The sequence below is a fragment of the Vigna umbellata genome, chromosome 8 (assembly GCF_029865625.1).
Source record: "Vigna umbellata cultivar VRB3 chromosome 8, Vumbellata_1.0, whole genome shotgun sequence".
Lineage (NCBI taxonomy): Eukaryota > Viridiplantae > Streptophyta > Magnoliopsida > Fabales > Fabaceae > Vigna > Vigna umbellata.
This window is the reverse complement of record NC_142172.1, coordinates 18,498,936-18,523,120: the sequence shown is the minus strand read 5'-3', so window position 1 is coordinate 18,523,120 and position 24,185 is coordinate 18,498,936. Positions and strand designations below refer to the sequence as shown.

General features: G+C 34.7%; 2 protein-coding genes and 1 pseudogene across 3 annotated transcripts; 2 read left to right on the top strand and 1 right to left on the bottom strand.

Moving 5' to 3' along the window:
• Positions 1 to 5,826: 5,826 nt before the first annotated feature.
• LOC124834350 (uncharacterized) lies at positions 5,827 to 7,989 on the top strand. Its single transcript, XM_047309023.2, has 5 exons — positions 5,827 to 5,991; positions 7,067 to 7,181; positions 7,267 to 7,356; positions 7,521 to 7,619; positions 7,717 to 7,989. Exons 1-5 carry the CDS (start codon positions 5,924 to 5,926, stop codon positions 7,816 to 7,818), a joined length of 474 nt encoding a protein of 157 aa, XP_047164979.1. The 5' UTR covers positions 5,827 to 5,923; the 3' UTR covers positions 7,819 to 7,989.
• Positions 7,990 to 8,366: 377 nt separating this feature from the next.
• Positions 8,367 to 9,349, bottom strand: LOC124834343 (enoyl-CoA delta isomerase 2, peroxisomal pseudogene; annotated as a pseudogene).
• A 3,996-nt stretch (positions 9,350 to 13,345) lies between these two features.
• Positions 13,346 to 19,754, top strand: LOC124834359 (DNA repair protein RAD5B-like). Of its 2 annotated transcripts, none has more exons than XM_047309040.2 (18): positions 13,346 to 14,098; positions 14,691 to 14,824; positions 14,956 to 15,091; positions 15,169 to 15,222; positions 15,375 to 15,521; positions 15,619 to 15,770; positions 15,857 to 15,935; positions 16,030 to 16,239; positions 16,341 to 16,484; positions 16,565 to 16,717; positions 16,879 to 16,946; positions 17,048 to 17,170; positions 17,250 to 17,349; positions 17,574 to 17,686; positions 17,776 to 18,424; positions 18,501 to 18,572; positions 18,669 to 18,767; positions 19,253 to 19,754. In XM_047309040.2, the coding sequence occupies exons 1-18, from the start codon at positions 13,394 to 13,396 to the stop codon at positions 19,373 to 19,375; spliced, it is 3,261 nt and encodes a 1,086-aa protein (XP_047164996.2). In that variant the 5' UTR covers positions 13,346 to 13,393; the 3' UTR covers positions 19,376 to 19,754. The 2 variants fall into 2 exon arrangements, with proteins under 2 accessions (XP_047164996.2, XP_047164988.2); XM_047309032.2 differs by having other exon boundaries at positions 15,854 to 15,935.
• Positions 19,755 to 24,185: the final 4,431 nt, after the last annotated feature.

The following is a 24,185-nucleotide window of genomic DNA, read 5'->3' as shown; positions in this document are numbered from 1 at the left end:
GTTTCTATTTCATGTTTTGATCCAAGTTCGTAGAATGACATCATTTATATCAGTATATAAGTATTGCCAGTTTTAAAACGTTGTTTTCATGGTTTTGTCTTAAAAGACGTATTAGAAAATGAAAGAAGAATGTAAACAACGTATGACTTTGATTCCTAGAGTATATGAAACTAAGAAAAATAAGCTTCATTTTCTGCAAACTTAGTTTGAGAATAAGTCCCACCTGAAAATAAGAAAGTTTAACATCGTAAAATTGAAGAAATTGATGTTCAAATTCAACTCATGTATAATAGGTGTTGTGTCTCTTTGATTGTTCTCCTTCTTGAATGACTCATCACACAGTTGGAGCTACTTGCTATAATATTCTTTCATGTGCAACTTTGCTCCTAATTTCCGTATGTCAGAAGATTTACCAGCTGAATGCAGGTGCCTGTGTTGATTTAAACTAAGGTAATAAGAAACTATATATATATCGTATGTTCTTGAACACTCTGTGATCATGGTCGTAGTTCATGTGTGATCATAGTGATTACATAGCACAGAAACGTGCCTTTGATACAGACTCCAAATCTTATGTAATTATTTAGCTTTCTATCTGTTTGCAGATTCATATTTGTAGTGGAATATTTTCTGGTTTTGGCATGTTGGAGTTGGTTTGTACATATTAGAAGAAATTTCTTAATTTTACAATTTCTCAATTTTCCCGTTTAAAATAAAATAAAAAGTATAAAATTTACAATCTTATTTTTCAGTTAAAATAGATTATATATATATATATATATATATATATATATATATATATATATATATATATATATAAACCAGAGTGTTTATGTATTAATTATAATATTCACCGGATATTCAAAAAATATTTTAGATATATCAAAGTTTTTAAATAGGTATATAAAATTTTTAGAAGAGGATAAATATATAAAATGTATTAAAAATATTTAAAATTTAAAAAAATAGTTCAAATCATATATAAATATAAAAAAATTAGGGGCCAAGGCCTCGTGTCATAGCAAATATTTGCGTTGCTTTACAAACTAAACAGATTTTGTTCACACAATTATTTTGAGGGTTAAATATGATTTTAGTCTCTAAACTATCAAACAAATTTGTTTTTAATTCTTCTTATAAGGTAAGATACATTTTAGTTTTCCTCATTAACGAAACTTTAACTTTTGGTCCTTCAAAACTAACCAGCATTAAAGATAAGCTTACGTGGCTAACTTGGCACACCACGCTCATTTTTTTTTTCGAGTTTAACATCTCTTTACTTGCATCTTCACCCTCACCTTCTCTCTCTCCCTCCCTCCATCTTCCACTCTTCCTCACTACTCGACCTCCTCCACCGCCAGCCCCGCTCCGCCTCTTCCAATGGGCCTCTACCCAGCCCAATTACTCGACCCACCCCTAATCTTCCACGAGCTCCTGGGCCAACTAGGTCGAGTCGGCTCCGTCAACTCAATGCTATCTCTTCTCAACCAGATGCACTCCTCTGTGTCCCGTCGACGAGTCCACCTTCCTCATTCCTTGAAACATATGCCAACTTTGAACTCCACGCTGAAATCGACGTTGTCATCCACCTCATGGAATGCGACTTCGCCCTCAAACCCCGCACGCGCTTCTACAATGTTGCCCTCAACCTCCTCTTCAAAGCCAACAAGCTCAAGCTCGTCGAAACGCTGCACTCCAAGATGGTGGCTGATGGCGTCGCCCTCAACCTTTTAATTAGGACGTGGTAGTTGTAGGAAGTGGTGCATTTCTAAGTTTTTCCCTCCCAAGTATAATTGACTGTGTAGCCTAAGGTCATCTAGTTTGTTACTGGATGGAAAGATATAGGAATTTTTGAACCTTTTTTAACTTGTCTTTGATTAAATGTTTCATTACAGCAATTTATTTTTTATTGAATCAAATTTGTGTTTTTTTAGTTTATTATCTTGATATTCTTTTTGCTTAATTGATAGGTTTTAACCATGGATAGTTTTGAGCACCTTGGGTTTCTAATTCAGTTTGGTGACAAGGGATCTTAAGGAAATTCTTTCAGTCAATTTTCTCCCTTTTTTGCAAATTTAGACCCTGACATGCATGTTGTTCCTGTTCCTGCTGCTCAAGTTCATGATTGGCTTCAACAAAATATTGTTGCTGCTTTGTAATTATTTCTGAACAGACTTCTTCTAAGGAAAATGGGTCAGCTTCTCCTTTTGATCACGATGTTGCTATGACTGATGCATCCAGTGCCTCAGTTAATAAGGCCTCAACCAGTACCAGAGGTGCAAGTTTCATTGAAGGGATTTCAAAATCATTGTATATGAAGCATCCACCTAACATTAAAGGTTCAACCACATGCAATTTTATGAACGTTTGCAATTTGAAACTGGCAAGGTTTGTCTGTTTATGTCTGAACAAGCTACATCGTCGCCCTCAACCTCCTCGTCAAAGCCAACAAGCTCAAGCTCGTCAAAACGCTACACTCCAAGATGGTGGCTGACGGCATCGCGCCTGATGTTTCTACCTTCAACATCTTGATTTGGACCCTCTGCAAGGCTCACTAGCTGCAGCCTGCCATTCGGGTTTATGGCCATAAAACTCTTCAATTCATAAAATCACAACACATTAGATAAATTTCCATCTGTCAATTTTGATGGCTCAATACTCCAGAGGATTCGAACAGGATTATTTAGAAGAAATAAAAAAAAATGGATGATGGGCTGTGTGTGGTGGTGGCCAAGGAGGAGAGGTGTGCGACGTCGACAGGGGGTTTGATGAGGAAGAAGAGTGGAAGATGAAGGGAGGGAGAGAAGTTGTGGGTGAAGATGCAAGGATGGATACGTTGAATCGAAAAGAAAAACAAGGACTGTATCACTATATCACCCTACGATTAGCCACGTTTATTAAGGTTTTCTTAAAATATAAGAATTAAAAGGTACCTTAGTTTAAAAGAGGGATTAAAAACAAATTTGTTTGATAGCTTATGAACTAAAAACATATTTAACCCATGTTGTAACAAAATTTTCCTTAACTTTTTTACCATTTAATGTCTTAATATATATATATATATATATATATATATATATATATATATAATAATTAATAATAAATCAATACTATCTTATTTTAATAATAAATTATATGTTTAATATACTATATTCTCATATCATCATAAATATATGATTTGGAAGAATTTGAATCAATATATTATTCATATTACAAACCATTGCCCTCAAAATTGTAATGTGAAATATTAGTTCTAGTTCACAAAAATATATTTTCTAATAAAAAAACTTGATTTATCTTACGATAAAATGACACAAGTCTTTTTTTTCTTCTAAGGTTAGTTATATCAAATTGAAAAACCAGTGACATAAATTAAAACGTATCAACTATAAGACATTATGTTTAGTGATTGAGATCCAACTTAAAACGTATCAACTATAAGACATTATGTTTAGTGATTGAGATCCAACTGACTTGAGACCAACCCAATCACCCATTTTGAAAACAATAGTTATAATTTAAAAGAAAAAAATAAACTATTTTACTATATATATATATATATATATATATATATATATATATATATATATATATATATATATTGTTTCGGATGTGTAGGGCTGTGGGGTTCCAAGTCTTCCAAGTCCTCCCGTAGTCTTGTCTCCTTGGCGGATCCTCTCCTGGCGCTCTGGTTCTCCTCTTGATCCGGAGGGGTGGAGACCTACAAAAGATTCTCCAATGCCAAAGTCAGTTTCGGAGCAGTGGCTATTTTCAGTAGTAGCAATAAATGTGCATTCAATGTAACCTATCTACCACTCACCGTGGACCTGTATTTATAGTTTTCGCTATGGGCTTGGGATTAGTGAAAAGTTAATCACGGCCCAAAACGGCCCGATAGCTTCTAATTTCTACTTACCTTTAAACCAGGCTACTTTTCCTTAAGTCATGTTGATTAGTGTTTTGGCGGGCGTGGACGTCCGCCCATGTGAAATGGGCGTCTGCCTCGCGCGCACGGAGATCCGCCCATGTGGGTCCGCCCATGCGGGCTCTTTGGTACTGCGTCCGGTTTCGCTTGGCCGTGTCCGCGAAGGTCCGCCCATGCGGGATCCGCCCATGTGGGCGCTTCCGTACGGCGTCCGGTTTTGCTCGTCGTGTCCGCCCATATGATATGGGCGTCCGCCTCGTCCGCATGGAGATCCGCCCAATTAGCTTGGGCGTTCGCCCACATGGATCCTTCCGTACGGCGTTCGGCCCTTGCAGATACACAAGCCCCCCAAGTCCTAGTGCACGTAGTGAACGTAGGACTTTAGGTCACCTAACGGACAAGATTTCATGCCGTGGCTGTTGTGCCGGGCTGCTCTGTGATGGTAAGATTCCTTGTGAGTTCTTCAAAGTTTTTCTTATAAAGAGGCTCGGCCCGGTTGGTAGGTGTTCCTCCCTGCTACATGAGGGTTAGGAGAGTTTATACCGGGTCTAGGTTCAATCTTGGGCCGGCTCTTCAACGCATGAGCCTCCGGCGCGCCTTTTACGATTGCGTACAGGCATTGTCGTAAGTACGGCGCCTGGCACTTCGGCGCCCCTCGTACGGCGCCCGGCATTTCGGGCGTTTCGGCGCCCCTCGTACGGCGCTCGGCATTTCGGGCGTCTCGATATTTCGGGCGTCCTTCGTACGGCGCCTGGCACTTCGGCGCCCCTCGTACGGCGCCCGACACTCTCTGGTACATATATATATATAATTTTTTAATCGATAAAAAATTACCAAATATAAAGTGGGAGTTGCCAAATTTTGATGGCCTATTTAGATCATGGGTCAAGAAAGGCTGACATAAATTTTCCACTTTATTGTTGGGTGAGGCCACCCATTTTGCAGGCTCTTATTAAAATGGAGTAACATGTCCAGATATCAAATTAATATATTTTTTTAAACTTTAAAATAACGAGTATTTTGTTATATATAAAAAAATCGTATAAACCTTTTTTGTATTAAATTTGATATCTTAGTTCAATTAATCTTTTAAATATATATAAATTCTCATATAAGTAGTCCACTTTATTTTATTGCGAAAAGAAAATTACATATAACAAAACATCATATACTATATTTAAATGATAAAATTTAAAAGAAGTTATATAGGTGATTATATTGAATCTATTTGTTTAAATTCTTTTTAGAAAAAAAATTTAAATAAATAATTACTTGGTTGATTAGACTTGACCACTACTCTTCAGGTTGACTTCTTTTATGTGCAATTATGTTTGATTTACCATGAATGTGATGGTGGCTAAAGAGATCTAATGAAAGCCAACTTGTTAGTGGTAGTAGGTGACGCATTCAATTAAAAACAAATATTTTTTTAATCCCTATTATATCACTAGGCATGTGAGAAATTATTGATATTTTTTTTTAATTTGTTGTCTTTGTTTAGTTTATTAAATATTATAAATATTTATATTTTGTATTAATGAATAGTGAGATCTTTAAAAATAGTAGTAATAAAGATTAATTTGGTATATTGATAATATCTTAACTTTTTTAAACTAAATCAATTAATTTTATTAGTATGTATAATTATGTTAAAATTATATTACATTAAAACTAAATGAGAGTAAATTAAAGTGAAAGCAACATAATAAATATTTTTTACTTATATATCTTTAATACGATTAATTAACATTGCTTGCTTAACACCCTCAACTTCCTTTAAATTATTCCAAATCTTATTCATAATAATAATAATAAATAATAATGATTTCTTTTAATAATATTGGCTTAACAAAATTGACCAACTTTCACTTGCTCTGTCTCAAATATTATATTTGATTTCGTGTTCCTTGTTTCACTCTCCTTCTCTTTCTCTATAGTCTTCCTCATTATTCTCTCTCCGAGCTTCACTCTGTTCACCTCTGCAAAAGGGAGAAAAAAATGGGGTTTTCTTCCTTTCTGGGTCGCGTTCTCTTTGCCTCCCTCTTCATCCTTTCGGCATGGCAGTTGTAAGTCACCCTTTTGACAGATCTGTCGGATTTGTTTAAAGGAATTCACTTTCCATTTTGTTTTCGGTTTTTGGATGTTGGCTTTTGTTCTTTCCATTTTGTTTTCGATTTTTGGATGTGGGTTTTTGTTTTCTCGCCTTGGTTTCGAGGATTGAGTGTAAAGGGTGCGGCTTTTTAGGATTTGGAGACGCATTTTGAGTCCTTTTTGTGGACGTCATACACTGATTAATGATTGGATTTTGCTTTCAATTTTAATGTGCATTAATGAATGGAGTTGTTGATTTTCTAGAATATAGGTGCCATTGTGGTTGATTGTTGATTGTTTATTGTCTTTTGAGCAAGGGTTTATAAAATGGTTTGTGACCGCAATTTTGGCGTAAGGTTAATGTTTTTGGAGTCTCTTGACTGCCATTGTGACTGCATCAGCAGTATTTGTCACCAATGTCAAAGATCTTGTTAAGACGTTACTTTTGACTATGGTATCATGTTGAACTTTTAAGTGGTTTTTGAATATCCGTGAGTGAATGTGCTTTTAAATTCTTGAGTTGCATAGTTTTTAAGCTGCTTTTCTTTTGAAGTTACTCACCTCGATTCATTGAGGATTGTAATGTTTGCATGAAGTAGTCAGACTTTGATTATATCATGTATAGTATAGAGCCTTAAGCTTATAGATCTAATTGTGGAGTCGGTTTCATATGTCAAGAAACTTCAGGTTTAGGTTATAAATGAATCTAGTTATGAAAAACAAGATAAAATTCATTGTTTCCTTTACTGGCCATAATCCCATTAATGAAAAACAAGATAAATCCCATTGTTTCACATGCTGCAGATCCTGATCCAAAGACCAATAACTGGAATCTAATTTGATTGGATTTTTCAATTTCCCTATACATCACTGGGTTATGATATGTTAAAATTGTGTACCTATGTTGTATCCCTTTGTTTGAAAAAAAAACATACCTAACAAAATGTTGGGTACTTAAGAAATTTTGGTTTGCTAATGTACTACTTTGTGTGACAGAATTTCTTATTATTGCAAGTTTTAGTTGTGTTGACATAGCGTTTATAATGCAAGGTTTAATGAATTTGATGCCAATGGTGGACCCATTTCGAAGGAGTTGATTCCCAAGCTCACTGTTGTGAAGAAAAATTTGTCCTCCAAATTGGGGGTAGCACTACCAGATATTGATGTGAGGCCATGTTTTTATCTACTATCCTTTTAGCTGAATAGATTTCATTATTTAGTACCCTTTCTGACTGAAATACTAAATACAGGCCCGGCAATTCATTTCTGTTATCATATTTCTCAAGGGGGTTGGTGGGATTTTGTTTGTGTTTGGCAGCACATTTGGATCTTTTCTACTGGTAAGGACTTGGTTATATTGTGAAGAAGACGCTATTCTAAATCTTAAGTGTTCTTTTAAAGCTCATGTCATTGTTGTGCTTCAAACGAATTATAAATGTAGATTTTTTTTTTTCTCTTTTTGTAGCTTCTGCATTTAAGGCTTTTGTTGTTGTTTTTGTTATAGCTCTTACATTTGGCGCTTACCACTCCACTTTTGTACGATTTCTACAACTATAGACCTGGAAAGCCCAAGTATAATCATCTGCTGAATGAATTCATGCTGGTTTGTCTGAAACTTTTTTGACTTGATGTCTTGCTAATTGATGTTTTCAATTGTGTGAGAACTTGATATATACTATTGTGGTTACTTTTGATGGCAGAACACGGCACTTTTTGGGGCATTGCTATTCTTTATTGGAATGAAGAACTCAATTCCCAGGAGTCAGCTCAGGAAGAAGACCCCTAAAGCGAAGACAGTTTAGAAAAATAGAGTAAAAGAAGTACTAGTTTGTCAGAGTGCTTAGTTTCGGCATTCAGTATTTGATCTTCAGCTGAGTTTGGAATAGTTACTTAGACTTTATTAAGATGATTTTTGTTTATTTGTCAGATGGACCATATTTTGATTATTGGCATGCTTCCCCTTTTACTTGCAATTATATTCTACTTGACACAGAGAAATTAAAGCTAAGATATGTTCAGATTTGATTATCAATACTTAATGAGTAAATGGATTTCCTTGTTGGAAGCAGAGTGAAAATTCTTACTAACTGAAAGCAGATGTTAATGCATGAGAAACAAACTGAAATCCTCAGTGAAGTGTTGTTGGATCATCATTTAAGGTGTCATTTTGATGGAGACAGGTGCTGGTGTTAACATAGACTCCATCTACCTATAAATTCATTCGGCCCCATTGGGTTCTTGAAGCCACCTCCATGCATGAATGAATCAAGATGGACCGTTTTTATTCATGATGCTCTAAAGGAAAAGAAAAGGTAACAACAATAATCAGCTACTGTCCTAACAGAAAAAATTTCCTCACCAAGTCAATAGAAACATTTAGTATGATGCAAGGGATTTACATGATGGTCTGAAATTATTACATTGATTCACCCTTTTTTTTCTCCTTCAATCTCATACTCCTCCTTGTTTATACCATTCATAACAAAACAATAAATTCATGATGTTTTATTCAAATCTTGGAAACAATGGATTTAGGTGCTAAACCCAAAACATCACACACTTCAGGGAACAAACTTTTTCTGATTTCAACATAAGCCTCACCAACCCACTTCCTTCGTGCCAACTCCTCCCCCAGGCGCATCGCAGCCTCCACGGTACCCTCCGCGCTATCGTGCGCAGAGCGCACAATCCCCATCTCCACCGCTTCCTCCGCCTTCACCTTCCTCCCCGCGAGCACTACGTCACGAGCCGCCGCTACCTTCTCCCTCATGACGGCTGCAAAGTAGTCAGGGAGCGTGATCCCGAGGTCCACCTCCGGCATGTAGAGGACGCCGCGGTCGCCGCGCATGAGGACGTGGTCGTGCGCGAGCGCGAGAACAGCTCCCGCCGCGGCAGCGTGACCGGAGACAGCGGCGACGGTGGGGATGGGAAGGGAGAAGAGTGCGGCGAGGACGGGGCGAAGGGAGTTCGACATAGCGCGGAGGCGGATGCGGGCAGCTTGAGGGTCGGCAGCTGCACGCGCCCAGCGGAAGTCGAACCCATTGCAGAAGAATCTGCCTTGGGCGGTGGTGACGAGGGCGGAGGCGGCGGTTGCTTGGGAGTGGACTTGGGTGAGAGCGGCGAGGAGGGAGGAGAGGAGTGTGGGGTTGAGACGGTGTTGTTCGTCGCTTTCGCTGGTTAGGGTCAGAACGAAAACCGATCCTCTCTTCTCCAACGTGCACTCCATCCTACCTGAGTAGAGTAGTTCTGTATCACTCATGGGTTTACCATCCTCTCTATAAAAAGTCTCGATTTTCTTCTTTTTTTTCTCGCATTCGGAGTTTTTTTTTTTTAAATTCATTGTCCCAAAAATTCTATCGGAACAGAATTCGAACAGGAGAACGGTAAGTTATTTCAATTTCTCATTTTATTTTATAATTCTTTTAAATGAGCTATTAACTTATTTAATTGAAAATTATATATATATATATATATATATATATATATATATATATATATATATGTTTGTTAATTTATATATTTTTTTAAATTATACAAAATTTTAGTTGAGAAAAATATATTCATATGAATTTTAAGTTTTATAAATAGAAAGTTTAAAGATATTTGAATGAAAATTTATTTTTTATTTTTTATTTTAAATTAAAAATAAATATTATTAAATATTCTTATATTTAAAATATTTTTTTATTAATAGAGATTTTAAAATTTAAAGTATTTTTTTATGAATAGATATATTTTGTTAACTAAATTTTGGTAGACTTCAATAGCAAATTTCATATTTTATATATATAAATATAAAAGTTGATAATATTTTTATTATATTGGTCAATTTATCTATATATATTTATTGTTTTAATTGATATTTCGAGTAATTATATTTTAAATATATTATTATAATATTTTAAAAATTAATTATATATTTAAAAACTCTTATTTGTGATTATTTATTATACATAAATCATTACTTTAATATAAATATTAATGAAATATTTAATATTATTAATGTATCATTTATGGACAAATATAAAACTATACACTTTATTAAATAGTTTATGTTGATATTTTATTATATTTAAATTAATATTTTAACATCAATGTTATTAAATAAAATATATAATTTATAGTTTAATACAAATTATAGTAGTTTACCTGTAATATTTTATTTCAGTAGTATTTTACTATTAAAAATGAGATGGTAAAAAAAATATTATAAACAATTTTTGTAACAATATAAGTTTATTTTAAAAATAAAATAAAATGAATTATGAACCTTTTGTAGGTTAGTCCGAAAATATTTTTGTCCAAGGTAAAGTCTCTAGACTGCACCTCCTGCTACTCTCTACTACATAACTAACCATCTATACTTGAGTTGGGGTTATTGAGAGTGTCAAGGTAAACTCTACTATGTAACCTCTCTCCATGAGAGTCACAGAATTACGTTAATCAACATCATTTACACAATCAACTACATATTCATCATCAACATTTCCCTCTCATAATCACACATATACATAGAGAGAGACACACACACAATTCACACAAACATTGCATACTATCACATGAAACTTCTAATTATACATTAAACAACTAGAAGCAATCTTACAAGTCATCAGAAGTCACATAATAACACAATTTTTCTTTATAACATCTTGATACCCACATGAGATAAGGAAAATAGATTGGAAACCCTCGCCAACAGCTTCGAAAGGGTCTAAACCCCCTAAAACGATCTAAAGAAAGTCCAAACCCATTTTTAGTGTCTAGGGCGCCCTAGCCACTGAAAACATGCGCTCAATGCTTGTGTCTTTGGAATTAGGCGCTCAAGCCCCATGACACCACCCAAAACACTTTGAAAATGGATTTTTATGCTCCCGAAGCTTGTTTTATTGATCAAGTTGGTTCCTTAAACATTAGAATTGATAGAGACACACATTTATAAGTGAAAATAAGCATCCATTTGATCATTAAACTCGATATTAGTTGCATCAAGCCGTTTTTGACACTCTAAAACACCTAAACTCAGATTTACACCTTATACACCAAATTTCTACAACCTGACAACTTGAACAAGTCCCAATAGACTCAATAACAGATTACAAATCATCACCTATACTTAAAACTTCTAATTTGAGATCTCACTGGTTAAAACCCCTAAAATTGAACCTAAAAACATATAAAACTCAACATTTCAACTCCTAATTGATTTTACCTCAAATTTCTATTAACTAAGACTTTAGACAAGATTTAGATGACTCAATGATAGTACTAAACCAATTATTTTCTCATTCCAATAACTATCTCTCAAACTCACCTCTCAAAACCTTTTTTTTACCTTAAAACTCAAAAATTGGTTAATCTTCATTCCAACCACTTTGAATTCAATATTAAACCTCAATACACTTCATTATACCCAAACATAACACTAAAATCTTTACAACCACACCATACCAAACATTAAACCATCACATAGGCATTAATCATCATTTAAAGAAACTAATGCTAACCAAAATATCTAGATTGCGATTAAATCAAATCATCGTACATGCAAGCACTAAATTTACACAACAATAATAATAAAAATACAAACAATAGCTTCCCTTATCTCACATTGGTTAATGAAGCTCGAAAACGTCAATCCCTTGCTTAGAATTTAAAAAACTTTGTAAACGCCTACAAAATGCCAAATTGAGAATGAAACAAGTCCTTAAAACCTCATGTTACAAGAGAATTAAAAAAAGAAACACTAAGACGCATACGACGAATAATCACTCCACGTGATTTCAAATTAGGAACGAAAGAGAAAAATGAGTCAAAACTTACTTACTCTATTCTATAAATTGGTCAGGTAGATGTGGAGATTACTCCACTATGATCTCCTGGGAACTTCTGATAATCAAACAAATGATCGAGATGCTAGAATATTTAGAGAGAAGATAGAGAGCTTTAGAAAAATAGTTTTTAGAGAAATAGTACATTTTCAAACAATGAAATTTGTTTATAACAAAACTATTCATAATAAAACCATTTGATATTAAAATAACTGAATCTCGCTATGTCTAAACTATCACCGTTTCTAAACTATCATTTTATGGGGTTTCACATTTTTAAGTTATAAAATTAATTTATTTTGTAAAGACTAATAAATTAATATATTTGGATAATTTTTAAACACTTACAGGAAAACAAAAAACAAAAATATTTTTAAAAGAATTAAAATTAATTTATACGAGTTAACTTTAGTTATCAGAGAATATCTTCTTCTTAATTTCTCCTTTAAAATATATTCATTGCTATATTTACGTCTTACATAAATACTTAAAGACTATTGCCTAAATATATTAATTTGCTCAAGTTTAAAGTAATTTCCATATCTATGATAATGAAGATAAAAATAAGTCAATTTCAATTTTTTGCTATGGTTTAAATATATTTTTAATTTTTATAAAGTTAACTAGTTTTTATTTCATTTTTTATTTTTCTCTTTATAAAATTTGAAATATTGTTTTAGTCTTTGATTCATTTTTTTAAAATTTTAAATAATTACTTTTAGTCTATCAATTGATAAATATAATCTATTAATGAATCTCAATAATTTTGTCCTGGTGTTATATACTAACATCATATTAAAACAGTATGGGTTTAATACCCTATTTTGTCCCCAGTTTCGCTCGAAAATGTCAAATTAGTCCATCCTTTAAAAAATGTGTCAATTACGTCCTCACTTAATAAAATTTGCATCAATGAAATCCCTTCCGTTAAATCCGTACAAACGGCGTTAATTGAGGAAGTAGAAGAAAGAGAAAAATAATTAACGCCGTTTGTACGGATTTAACGGGAGGGATTTCATTGATGCAAATTTTATTAAGTAAGGACGTAATTGACGTTTTTTTTAAAAGATGGACTAATTTGACATTTTCGAGCAAAACTAGGGACAAAATAAGGTATTAAGCCAAACAGTATGATATGTTTTATTTGAAATGATGAATTTACATATTTTCCAACATTAATTAGTCAGACTCATATAATATTAAGAACAAAAAGCTGATTTTTAATTTTGGATAAATAAAAAAATTACTGGGACGAAATTAAAACCCACTTGTCTCCCAACAATTAAAAACATATTTAAACTTACTTTATATTAATAAATTAATTAATTTAGCATGGAAATTAATTATTTTTTAATTAATACATAAACCTTATTTTGAAACCATGAATCAACGGCGCCAAAGGGTGAAACAATTTCGCGCCACTGGAAAACCAGCGCTTACTCCAATAACAAAACCCTCTCTGCCACTCATACCACTCTCACTATCGTCGTTTTCATTTCATTTCTTTCTCTCTTTCTTTTTCTTAGTATTTTGCAACGTTTTTGTATCCATGGAGGAAGAAGAACCTTCCATAACATCACCACCTCCAGGAAGGTTACACAAGTTCCTCTTCCGCGGTGGCAAGCCTGTCATCGCCGCGAAGCCTCTCACTGTGGTCCGCTCCACCACCAGCAACGGCGGCGCGCGCGTTCTTGCCTCGCAGCCAAACCCTAACGAGAACAATGCTCTCCAGGAAGAAGGACAAGGCGAAACCGGCTTCGATGTTTCTTATTTCAAGGCACTGAACAAAAGGCAACAACAACAACAGCAAAGGCTCGAGGAGTTTCTCAAGGGCACGAACACGAAGGTCGCTTCCAAAGGAGAGTCTTTGAAATCGATGGCGCCATTGGAAGAAGAAGTAGAAGAAGAGGAGGAGGAAGGCGATGAGGCAGAATCAACTCCACCGGTTCAACCGGTTAGGATAGTGTCGGAACCGGTTCCACCGGTGCAGACAACAGAGGTTAGTGATGATGTGGAGGTGGTGGCGGTGCGCAAGGATGTGGAGAAGAGGAATATTCCTAATCTCGAGGACGGGGAGTTTCCGGAGGAGGCTGGATGGTTCTTGCTTGGGAGGAAGGCTGAGGTTGCGGTTTCGACTGCCAGAGGAGTGCGCAGATTGGTGGACAATGAAATCGTTCATTTCAACTTTCCTCTGCCGACTTACTCGAGAAAGTCTCAGTTGATCGTTCGTGTTTCAACCAAGCGTTCTGGAGAGGTAGTTGTTGTCATTGATTGTTATTGAGATTGTTTATGATTAGGTGTTTTTAAGATTTAACTGAATGTGGTATATGTTTGTAACTAGATGTTTATTTATGTATGCATACGTGTGTTTACGTGTACATGCATGTATGTATGTACGGGTTTGAATATATTTATGTGTTTGTGTATGCATGTGTGTGTATATATATATATATATATATATACCAGTGTGTGTTTTCCCTTAGTCCAGTGTTATCAGTTAATCTCTTTAATACGACTAATCAATGTTTGAATATCAATATTTAGTGCCAAAAGTGATTCAGGAGTGATTTACGGTGTTACATGATGTGTATATACGTGTGTACTATATATGTAAATATAATGTCTGGGTGTGAATGTACCTAGGTTATGAAAGTTAGGTCTTTCGAAAAGGGGTACTTATAATTTGAGGACTTGATGTTTGAATATTTGCTCGACAAGGTATCTGTTGTCTGTTTCTGATTGAATATACCTGTGCAAGACAACAAATAGTACGTGTTTATTGAATTTGAGTTTATAAGTGAGCATGTAAGAGTTAGGCTTGATGGTGCTTTGTGTGGTGGCTTCAGGTTGGGAGGATGCCAATGGAGTGGGCAAAGATTGTGATTCCACTTATGCGCTCTGGAAAGATCAAGGTTCGAGGCCGATGCATTGCTGCCCCAGATAAACTGGAGATGATGCAAGAGATTCTGTTTTTAGTGAGGTATAATCGTTATATCTCCGTCTGTTGATACAGATAGTGTCGATGGAAGTTTTTTGTGTGTATTCATTTGCCTTTGGATGTCAAATTGTATTGTGTCTGTTGGTAGGTGAATTGTTGAATTTTTCTTGCAGCTTTTATATTCACAATTCTGTGTTTGCCGACCGTGTTGACACCTCTTGGAGGCTAGAGGCTTGTGGTAAAATTGATGATACTATGTACCCAATTCTTGCCCTATTAAAAATGCTAGAGATCAAGCCATCTCGAAAGGTAATCGACTCTCCTCATCTCTCTAATTTTTTTTTTTAATTATGCGTCTGTAATCGGTGGTTGCTACATTTAACTAGGCTGAATTCATGCCAGAAGATATAGATTCTCGAAAGCGGTTGCTCTATCCAAGGGTACGATTTACTATTTTCTATCCTTCTCTTTTAATGTACTATATTTTGCATGATGTTGTCTAAGATAGTGTATTCAGTGTTGTGAATGTTACTTGATCCTGTAAGCAATCTCTTCGTGCAAAGACGGCTTATTATGCTGTTGATTTCAACAGGCTGGGTCAGATGAAGCTTCAGCATTGCATTTGATCAAGCGAAGAAAGGGTAGCGAGCCTATTCCCGAGCAAAATAATGACGAACAAGCCCTTTCAGAGTCAGCTTTAAACAAAATTGTTGGAGCTGCAGAAATCTATGACTTAAAGGTAAGTAGCTTTGAAGTGTTTTATTTCAAATGTTTATATTAAAACTTATCTCAACGGTTACTTTTAATAAATTAATTTGTCTCTTGTATTGCTCTAGGAGAAGGAAGCCCCAAAGACACTTATGTGTAATCTAAAGCCTTACCAGAAGCAGGCCCTGTATTGGATGGATGAAATCGAGAAGGGAATGGATGTTGAGAGTGCAGAAAGAACTCTGCATCCCTGCTGGTCAGCCTACACTATATGCAAGGGGTAAAGTACTAATAGAAAATTATTCAGCAAACACAATTGGGGTTTTCTCCTAAATGCTGTTATGCAACTTAACTTGCTTTCAGCAGAAGGACTATTTATGTCAATACATTTACCGGAGAAGCTTCAAAGAAATTTCCCAAAACAACTGAGATGGCAAGAGGAGGAGTGAGTTTGTTTGAGGCCATAAATTATCTGAAGATTAAATCATTTTACCTGCTTACAAAATTGGTTTTATTTATGTTTTCATCTTTGGCTTTAGATTCTAGCGGATGCAATGGGACTTGGAAAGACCGTTATGACAATTGCTCTGATACTCAGTAATCCAGGCCGAGGCAACTCAGAAAACAAGGATGCAATAAATGGACACGATGATATTATAGCAAATAAAAGGAAGAACGCTTACGCGATGCATAAAGTCGAGGGTGGCACTCTAATTGTTTGTCCCATGGCTTTGTTAGGTCAATGGAAGGCAAGTGTCCTCTGCATTATACCAAATCGAGAAGAAAATATGTCTTTTCTCTTCATAGTTTAAATGGTATATTGTAGTTAACAAGTATTTATATTCCGCAGGATGAGCTTGAAACGCATTCAAAGCGCGGTAGTATATCCATATTTGTTCATTATGGTGGCAGAAGAACCGATGATCTCTTGTTCATCTCTGGGCATGACGTTGTCTTAACAACTTATGGTGTCCTATCAGCTGAATACAAAAATGTAAGAAACATTCCTTTATATTTTGTACCATTTTTGTAGTGAACCTTCTTCATATAAGGTTCTCTGGCTTTTAAAACCAGAATGGAGGCAATAGCATCTACCACAAGATCCAATGGTACAGGGTGGTGCTGGACGAAGCTCATAATATAAAAGCCCATAGAAGTCAGGTTTCCCAGGCTGCTTTTACTCTCTCAGCACACAGCCGCTGGTGTCTAACTGGAACACCGCTTCAGGTTTGTCTTTTTAGTTTTCAGGCGAACATTATTTGTAATCAGATTATAATTGCAAGTTTAAAAGAACACTATTCCACGTGGAATGTGATTTCCATCTTTCCCAGATCAAAATATTTACTTCACCTTTCACCACCTTTTGTGAAATGTCATTTCCATTGCAGAATAGCTTGGAGGACCTATACAGTCTCTTGTGTTTCTTGCGTGTTGAACCTTGGTGCAACTGGGCATGGTACGAAAAGAATGTTATTCTAACTTGCATGTTTGTTTAGAGAAAAAAATCTTTTATTCAGAGAATCAATATTTATTTTGTTGATGGAAACATGTGCACAGGTGGCAAAAGTTGATTCAAAGGCCTTATGAGAATGGTGATCCAAGATCCTTGAAGCTGGTCAAAGCCATTTTGAGGATGCTAATACTAAGAAGAACGAAGGAATCGAAAGATAAAGAGGGAAGGTAGTGATTCTCGCTTCACTTGAATTGCGCATTTGTTGTCAACTCAAATGTATATTTTTTAATATCACACGTTTTCCAGGCCTATACTTCTTCTGCCTCCAATTGACATTGAATTGATTGAATGTAAACAATCAGAGTGTGAACGTGACTTCTACGAAACCCTTTTCGAGCGATCTAAAGTAAGTTTTGTGCCACGGTTTCTGATTTGTGCTTAGTTTCGAATAAAATTTAGTTTCATTTTTATTTCTTCTCCATGAAGTCAGTCTATTTGTTAATAGTAGCTGTTCTCGGACATCGTTTTATCTAGAAACTAATAAATATCTTAAGCACTTTGGATTGCTGTTGGTTTTAATTTGCTCGGAGTGTTTACTATCTCAAGACTTTTATCATCCAAATGTAACAGGTTCAATTTGATCAGTACGTTGCACAAGGAAATGTTCTACACCATTATGCCAATATCCTTGACCTTCTAATGCAGTTGAGACGCTGTTGTAACCATCCGTTTTTGGTTATGTGGTAGGCCTGGCAAAACACATTCAAATGCTCTTACATGTTTCCCTTCCAATTTTTCTGCCTCTGACACTATTTTTCCCTCGTATATGAAGCGGAAGCGATTCCCGTAAGTATGCAGACTTAGGCAGAATCGCAAGAAGATTTCTTCAGTCTGATACTGGTTCACCCAACGAAAGCAATCAAGATGATCCACAGCTGAAAGCAGAGGTGAACAAACTCGCAAGTATATTACTTAATTCCGCTTCTCCGGACTCTATCCAACCTCGTGCATACATTGAAGAGGTTTTGGAGAATATTCAAAAGGGCGATCCTGGAGAATGCGCAGTATGTTTGGAATCTCCAGAAGATCCTGTGTTTACTCCATGTGCTCATAAATTTTGTAGAGAATGTCTGTTCAGTTGCTGGGGCACCCCAGCGGGTGGCCAATGTCCAATGTGTCGTAATTTGCTCCAGAAAGATGATCTGATCACTTGTCCGTCTGAAAGCCCATTCAAGGTCGATATTAAGAACAATGTGACAGAGTCTTCGAAGTTTTCAAAGCTATTCGAATTCCTGGAAGGTATTCTGAACTCACCCGCGGGTGAAAAGAGTATTGTCTTCAGTCAGTGGACTTCATTTTTTGATCTCTTGGAGAATCCATTGAGGCGGAGGGGCATTGGCTTTTTGAGATATGATGGAAAATTGACGCAGAAACAGAGGGAGAAAGTTCTGGATGAATTCAATAAAACAAGGGAGAAAAGGGTAAGTGAAATCAATTTGAACTATTTATTTTCCATTTTAATCGAAAATAGCGCCACTGAATCACTTCATGTTACAGGTTTTGCTGATGTCGCTAAAGGCTGGTGGTGTAGGCTTGAACTTAACTGCAGCCTCAAATGTTTTCATAATGGTATGCTATGCCTATTTCCCTTCTCCATTGTCTACCCTGTCGAACAACTTCAAGCAAACTTCAAGCTTATGTGATAACATTGTGTTGTAAATGTAGGATCCGTGGTGGAATCCTGCTCTTGAGGAGCAAGCCATAATGAGAATTCATCGCATAGGACAAAACCGTAGAGTTAAAGTAAGAAGATTCATTGTGAAGGTTAGCCGATCCATTTTTTCAACTTGCTTACAAACTAAGAAAATAAAAACACATGCAATCATGCATACCCTTCTTAAACCGAGATACCTCTCTTGCCGACTTCCTAATTGGTCAAATGTTTCGGAATGGACTTGGAATATTCAAAGTTTTCTTTTAGCCAGATTTGTTATTAATTGATAAGCCCACACTTCCCTTCTTTTTCCCTGCTTTTCCTACCAACTATGGGTTAACCCTTTGATTATTTTATTTTAAATGGCTTTGTCTTGAAATAGTTCAAATTTGTTCACTATTTTAATGCTCTGATAATTTTTTTCTCCTTGGTATTTTCTCACGTTTTTCACAAGCAGTCTCCCAGCTTTTATCCTTTTGTTGGGTGACTTGGACTAACTTTTCTTTTGGTTTAAGTTGGCACGTTATTTTGACTTTATTTTCCACACATTTTTTTATCAACTATGGCAAGAGTTAATGAGTGATGTGAACAACAGGACACAGTGGAAGATCGTTTGCAACAAGTGCATGCCAGGGAACAGAGGATGATATCTGGCACCCTCACCGATGATGAGGTTCGGTCTGCTCGGATCCAAGACCTCAAAATGCTATTCACGTGAGATAATTTATTGAGCCACCTTTTTATCTACAAAGCCAATTTTTTATAGCTTTTTGAATCCTTTTGTGTACATATATCATTTAATGTTATTTGAACACAAAAGGAAGCCCACTGTTTTTGTTTATATGTAGGCTTCAGTGCTTATGGTAAAAGTGGTTACTTCCTTTTTTGTCATCCTTGTCAGTTTAGAGAATCGGAAACCAGGAATAGAATTTTCCATTAACTTATCACGTTAAAGGTGAATCAATAAAATAATATTGCACCTTTATTTTCTCATAGCTACTGAATAGAAACCAAAAGAAACAACATAGTTCCTGGCGAAGCTTTTGTTAAATATTTGTTGAAATGTGTCTTTAATGAATGAGCACGAAAACATGTTAGGCCACCAAAACTTATGTTGACTTTGTTAGCTATACGATTGTTCAGTCAAATCTTTTAGTCATGTTCTACGTTATTTATTGCAATTTTAATTTCTTTAGTTTTTCAATAACTTTTTATAGGTTTTTTCTGTTGAGTCCAAATATAAGCATTAAGTTACTCTTTTACTTCAAAGAGTTAGTATTTATTTGTCTTTTGGTTTATTTTAATGTCACAAATTGTATTATTCATTATTAATTTGCAGGATATTATTATTTAGCATAACTATTGTGGTCTCTACCAATTTTTTTGTTGTCAATCGTAATCATCCACAACCAACGGGGAAACGTTAGTTGAAACTATTTTTTAAAATCATTTGTCCGCAACTTGATTATGACAGATGAAATTAAATGCTATTTGAATTCTGTTTATATTTGTTTAAGTACCTGTTTAATTGAGTTGAAAAAAAATTATGACAATTTAGAAAAATATATAGGGAAAATTTTCTTTGATTCTTTCATATTTATGTACTTGTCTTACAAATGCTTTTACCATAATCTACAAATACTTCATATTATTTAAATTTTCTACCAGCACATTTTCTATTATCTAAAAATTGTCGCATTTTATATCCATATTCCAATTGAATATCGGTATTGACTCATCATGCAAACAAAATAATCTTGTACTATTTTTAAAGAAACTTCCTACATTTAACAAACACTTGGGTGCATCTAGTGTCAAAAAGATGTTAGAAGTACACTTTTTTCGCGTATTTTATTTGTTAAAATTTATTGAAAATTATAAATTTATGAAAAAGATTTATTAAATAAAATAGTAGAAAAGCTAAATTTGAAATGTGAAATGATATAAATATATGAAAAAGCATTGGGAAACGTACTATGAAACATTTCTATTGTTTTAATAAACGAAAAGATTTGGTCACTTTCATGAAAAGAAAAGCAGCATGGTGCAACAGAAGGGCGTGTTGAAAGATATGCGGCGTGGGATGCAGTATCGGAAATTGGACGAAAGTGCAGCTGGTTGGGTTGGGTTCATTTTCATTGCCACCATAAATAATGGCTTCTCAATTAACATTTTTTACGCAACTTACTTTTCTTATTTCCTTTTGTTTCAGTCTTTTGTTTAATAAATGTATCTAAAACAATACAGAAAAGAAAACTTTCAAGATGGATATATAATTTTAGGAAAATGATACGTGTCAAAATATGAATGGTTCAAATGAAAATGATGTGGAAAGAGAATTGGAGGAAGGGTTTGAAAGTGAAGACGTTCATTTTCTCTTTTCATGAGTTTGAATATGAGGCAAGGTGAGAGAGAACCCAAGCTTAGAGAAAGAAAGCAAACCCTAGAGTGAGTCCTGCTCCCTCCCACCCAACTAACTCGCCTCTTCCTAGAAACGTGTCGGTGCAAGCGTGGTCCCGGAGTTTTGCGTGACGAAGTGATGTTCGTTCAGGTGACCGATAGCGTTGGAAGCTTTGATTGGAACCACCACTGACAAAGACGCGTTTTGAGCTACCGTTGTTTACGTCTACTCACCCACCCAATCATTGTGGTTTGTCTTCCTTAGAGCGTCGCGGTCCTTTGTCTGTCGGAGTGTTGCCGTCAACGTTTACCCACCCATCTTGCTCCGTGCCACCCATCGAGAGACGTTGATGTTCATTAAAACATGGTCGGACTGTCTTTATTCATTAAATGTTATTTTAGTTTGTTTAAATTTGTTAGGGCATTTATGTGTTGTTGTATTTTTTGGGTATTTTTCAAGGTATGGTTTAGTGTCGGTTGAAGTTGTGTAGAAAACTTAGTGATTGATAACGTTTTTGAGTGAAAAGTATGAAGTTTTTTTCTAATACTTTTAACCATTTACTGATTTAGTTTTTTGGACACAATTATTATGCCATTTTTATATAGAAGATTATTTATTGAAAATAAAAATTTCACTAAAAATTTTCAGTTACATTTTTCAAGGATGATTGTCTGTTGAGATTTATGTAACAAATGCTTTCAATTTATAAAATGTTGATATTTAAAAATATTTTACCCTCATATTTTCACGTGGCTTTTTCACGTGGCTCTGGCTACCCTCATGTTATTCTTAGCTTTTATAAATCAAATTTACATTTTATTTTAATATTCTACATATTAAATAAAAATAAAGAGTGTTTCTATTTTTACATAACATTTGAATACTATATTTAATTTTTAATAAAACATCAAAATAATTAAACAAATTATTACAAGATATAACATTATGAGATGTGAATCACCTATAACTTGTTCTTTAACAAATCAATTGATGTTGTTTTTCTGGTTTATGCATTAGACATTGATTGTAAAATAATATATTCTTTAATAATTCAATATTAATTTTCTTTATTCTTCAAAAGCTAAATATAAGCTTAAGGTTAAACATTTAATGTGTCCTAAAGCAACGGGTATAAATGTATTTATAAATTTAAAAACAATTAATATTCATCCTACTGTTTAAGGATGAAGGGTTTTATAAAGTAAGATGGAAGAAAATTAAAATTTCTTATTTAAATAGGTCTTAAGTCTAATTTGAAGATTTAATTATATTTATCTTAACATTAAGACTCGTTATTCCCTACAAACAAAATATAATTTTATCAAAATATGAAATATATATTAACTATTTTTTTAATAACATTTTTATTAGTTAAAGGTATTTTAGATAGATCAAATTATCCAAATTATACATTCTAGATTCTTCACTTACCTAATTCACCTTGTTAGTAAATGTAACATCCAAAAATACAGTATAAAATCATATCATAGAATACTTACAATTAACAATATTACAGTTCAGTTCTGAAAGAAAAAGGAGATACGTTTATGACCGAACGACCTTACAACAATACTCCAGAATTTAAACTTTACAAATCGAAAGATTAAACCGAACGGTTCCAAAACTATGCTTACATCGAACAATTATACAAAATAAAACTAATTCTAACAACCGAACAGTCCTATGGTTCAACTTTAACGTTCACTTCTTCCAAAGCCTCTTCCAGCTAACACTCGTCCCCTTCTGCTCATATCCACATGATGATCATTGTAACAAGAAGAATAACCGGACAGACAACATGACAAGATAGGAAAGTAGGATAAGCTTATGTAATTTAATTAATCCAATAAAACATATAATTCACTCAGATTTAATAAAATCAATAGGTCAATTATGCAACAACCAATCATACATTTCCAACAATAACCGAACGGTAAAACATGCAATGACCGACCACTTTACTTTGATTGTCCAGACTATATGAATTCTGTGTAGTTACGATGTTTGTGCACTCGGGTGATGTAGTAGCTGGGATGCCCTCAACAGCTGCCACCCGAGGTTAGTCCGTTATACCTCACCCAAGTTCACCTTATGGACTAGGACCTCCTGCCATTCTCACACATGATTTATTCCTCTCTACTTGAGAATGAGTAATCACAGAATATCAGGATAAACGCCAGCTAAGCATAACCACATTCATACTATACCATTCAATAACCAATCCTGAGATATTCCTCCTTGGAATGCTCCTTCATATCCATACTATTCCATTCATATCACACTTTAAATACCATCCTACTTAATCATCAATACAGTCAAACCGAACCACGAAAACAAGATCCCATCTTAGAACATAACTGAAAGAGATAACATCAATCTTAGAAGCAAGACCGAACGAGAGAATACTTTTTAGGCTAACATAACCGAACACTTAGTGTAAGACCAAGCGGTCTTTCACTTATCCACAGAACAGGACCGAACGATCCATACTAGGTAAGACTCATCAGAAGCCGAACACTTATGGTAATACTGAACGTTTACTTGTTACTCAACAGTTATGATCGAACGGTCTTTACTAGACAGAACTCCAAGAATGTACAGAATACTATAAAATACATATAATTAGACCTGACCGAAAATCATGAAAGCTTTTACCAGAGACCTAAGAGTTTAAACCGAATAGTAGAAACTAAGGTCGAACACCTTTGAGCTTGGTCGAACACTCTTAATACCTAATACAGATATATTACAAAATATATTATAAGACCGAGCGCTTAGTTCGAAACCGAGCACTACTAAGACCGAGCGCTTGGTTTAAGCACTCTAAAATTACACAACAGGTATAAGTTAGTTAAAAACACTAACATACGAAAATGCTTATTTATAAAATGGGAAAAAATAATTATAGGATCAAAGACTTAATTATCTGTAGAGTAACCTAACTAGACTGACTATTAAATGAAAATAGAAAACTATTAATTTATCAAACTCTTAAATTTCAATTATACTTAATAGATCACCGATCAGTCATTGACTGAAATTGTCTCTACAAAAGGAGAATCCATTCCAAACTGAATACCCAATAGAAAATCGAACAGTCAAGACTGACTTCCGGAGACAATTACAG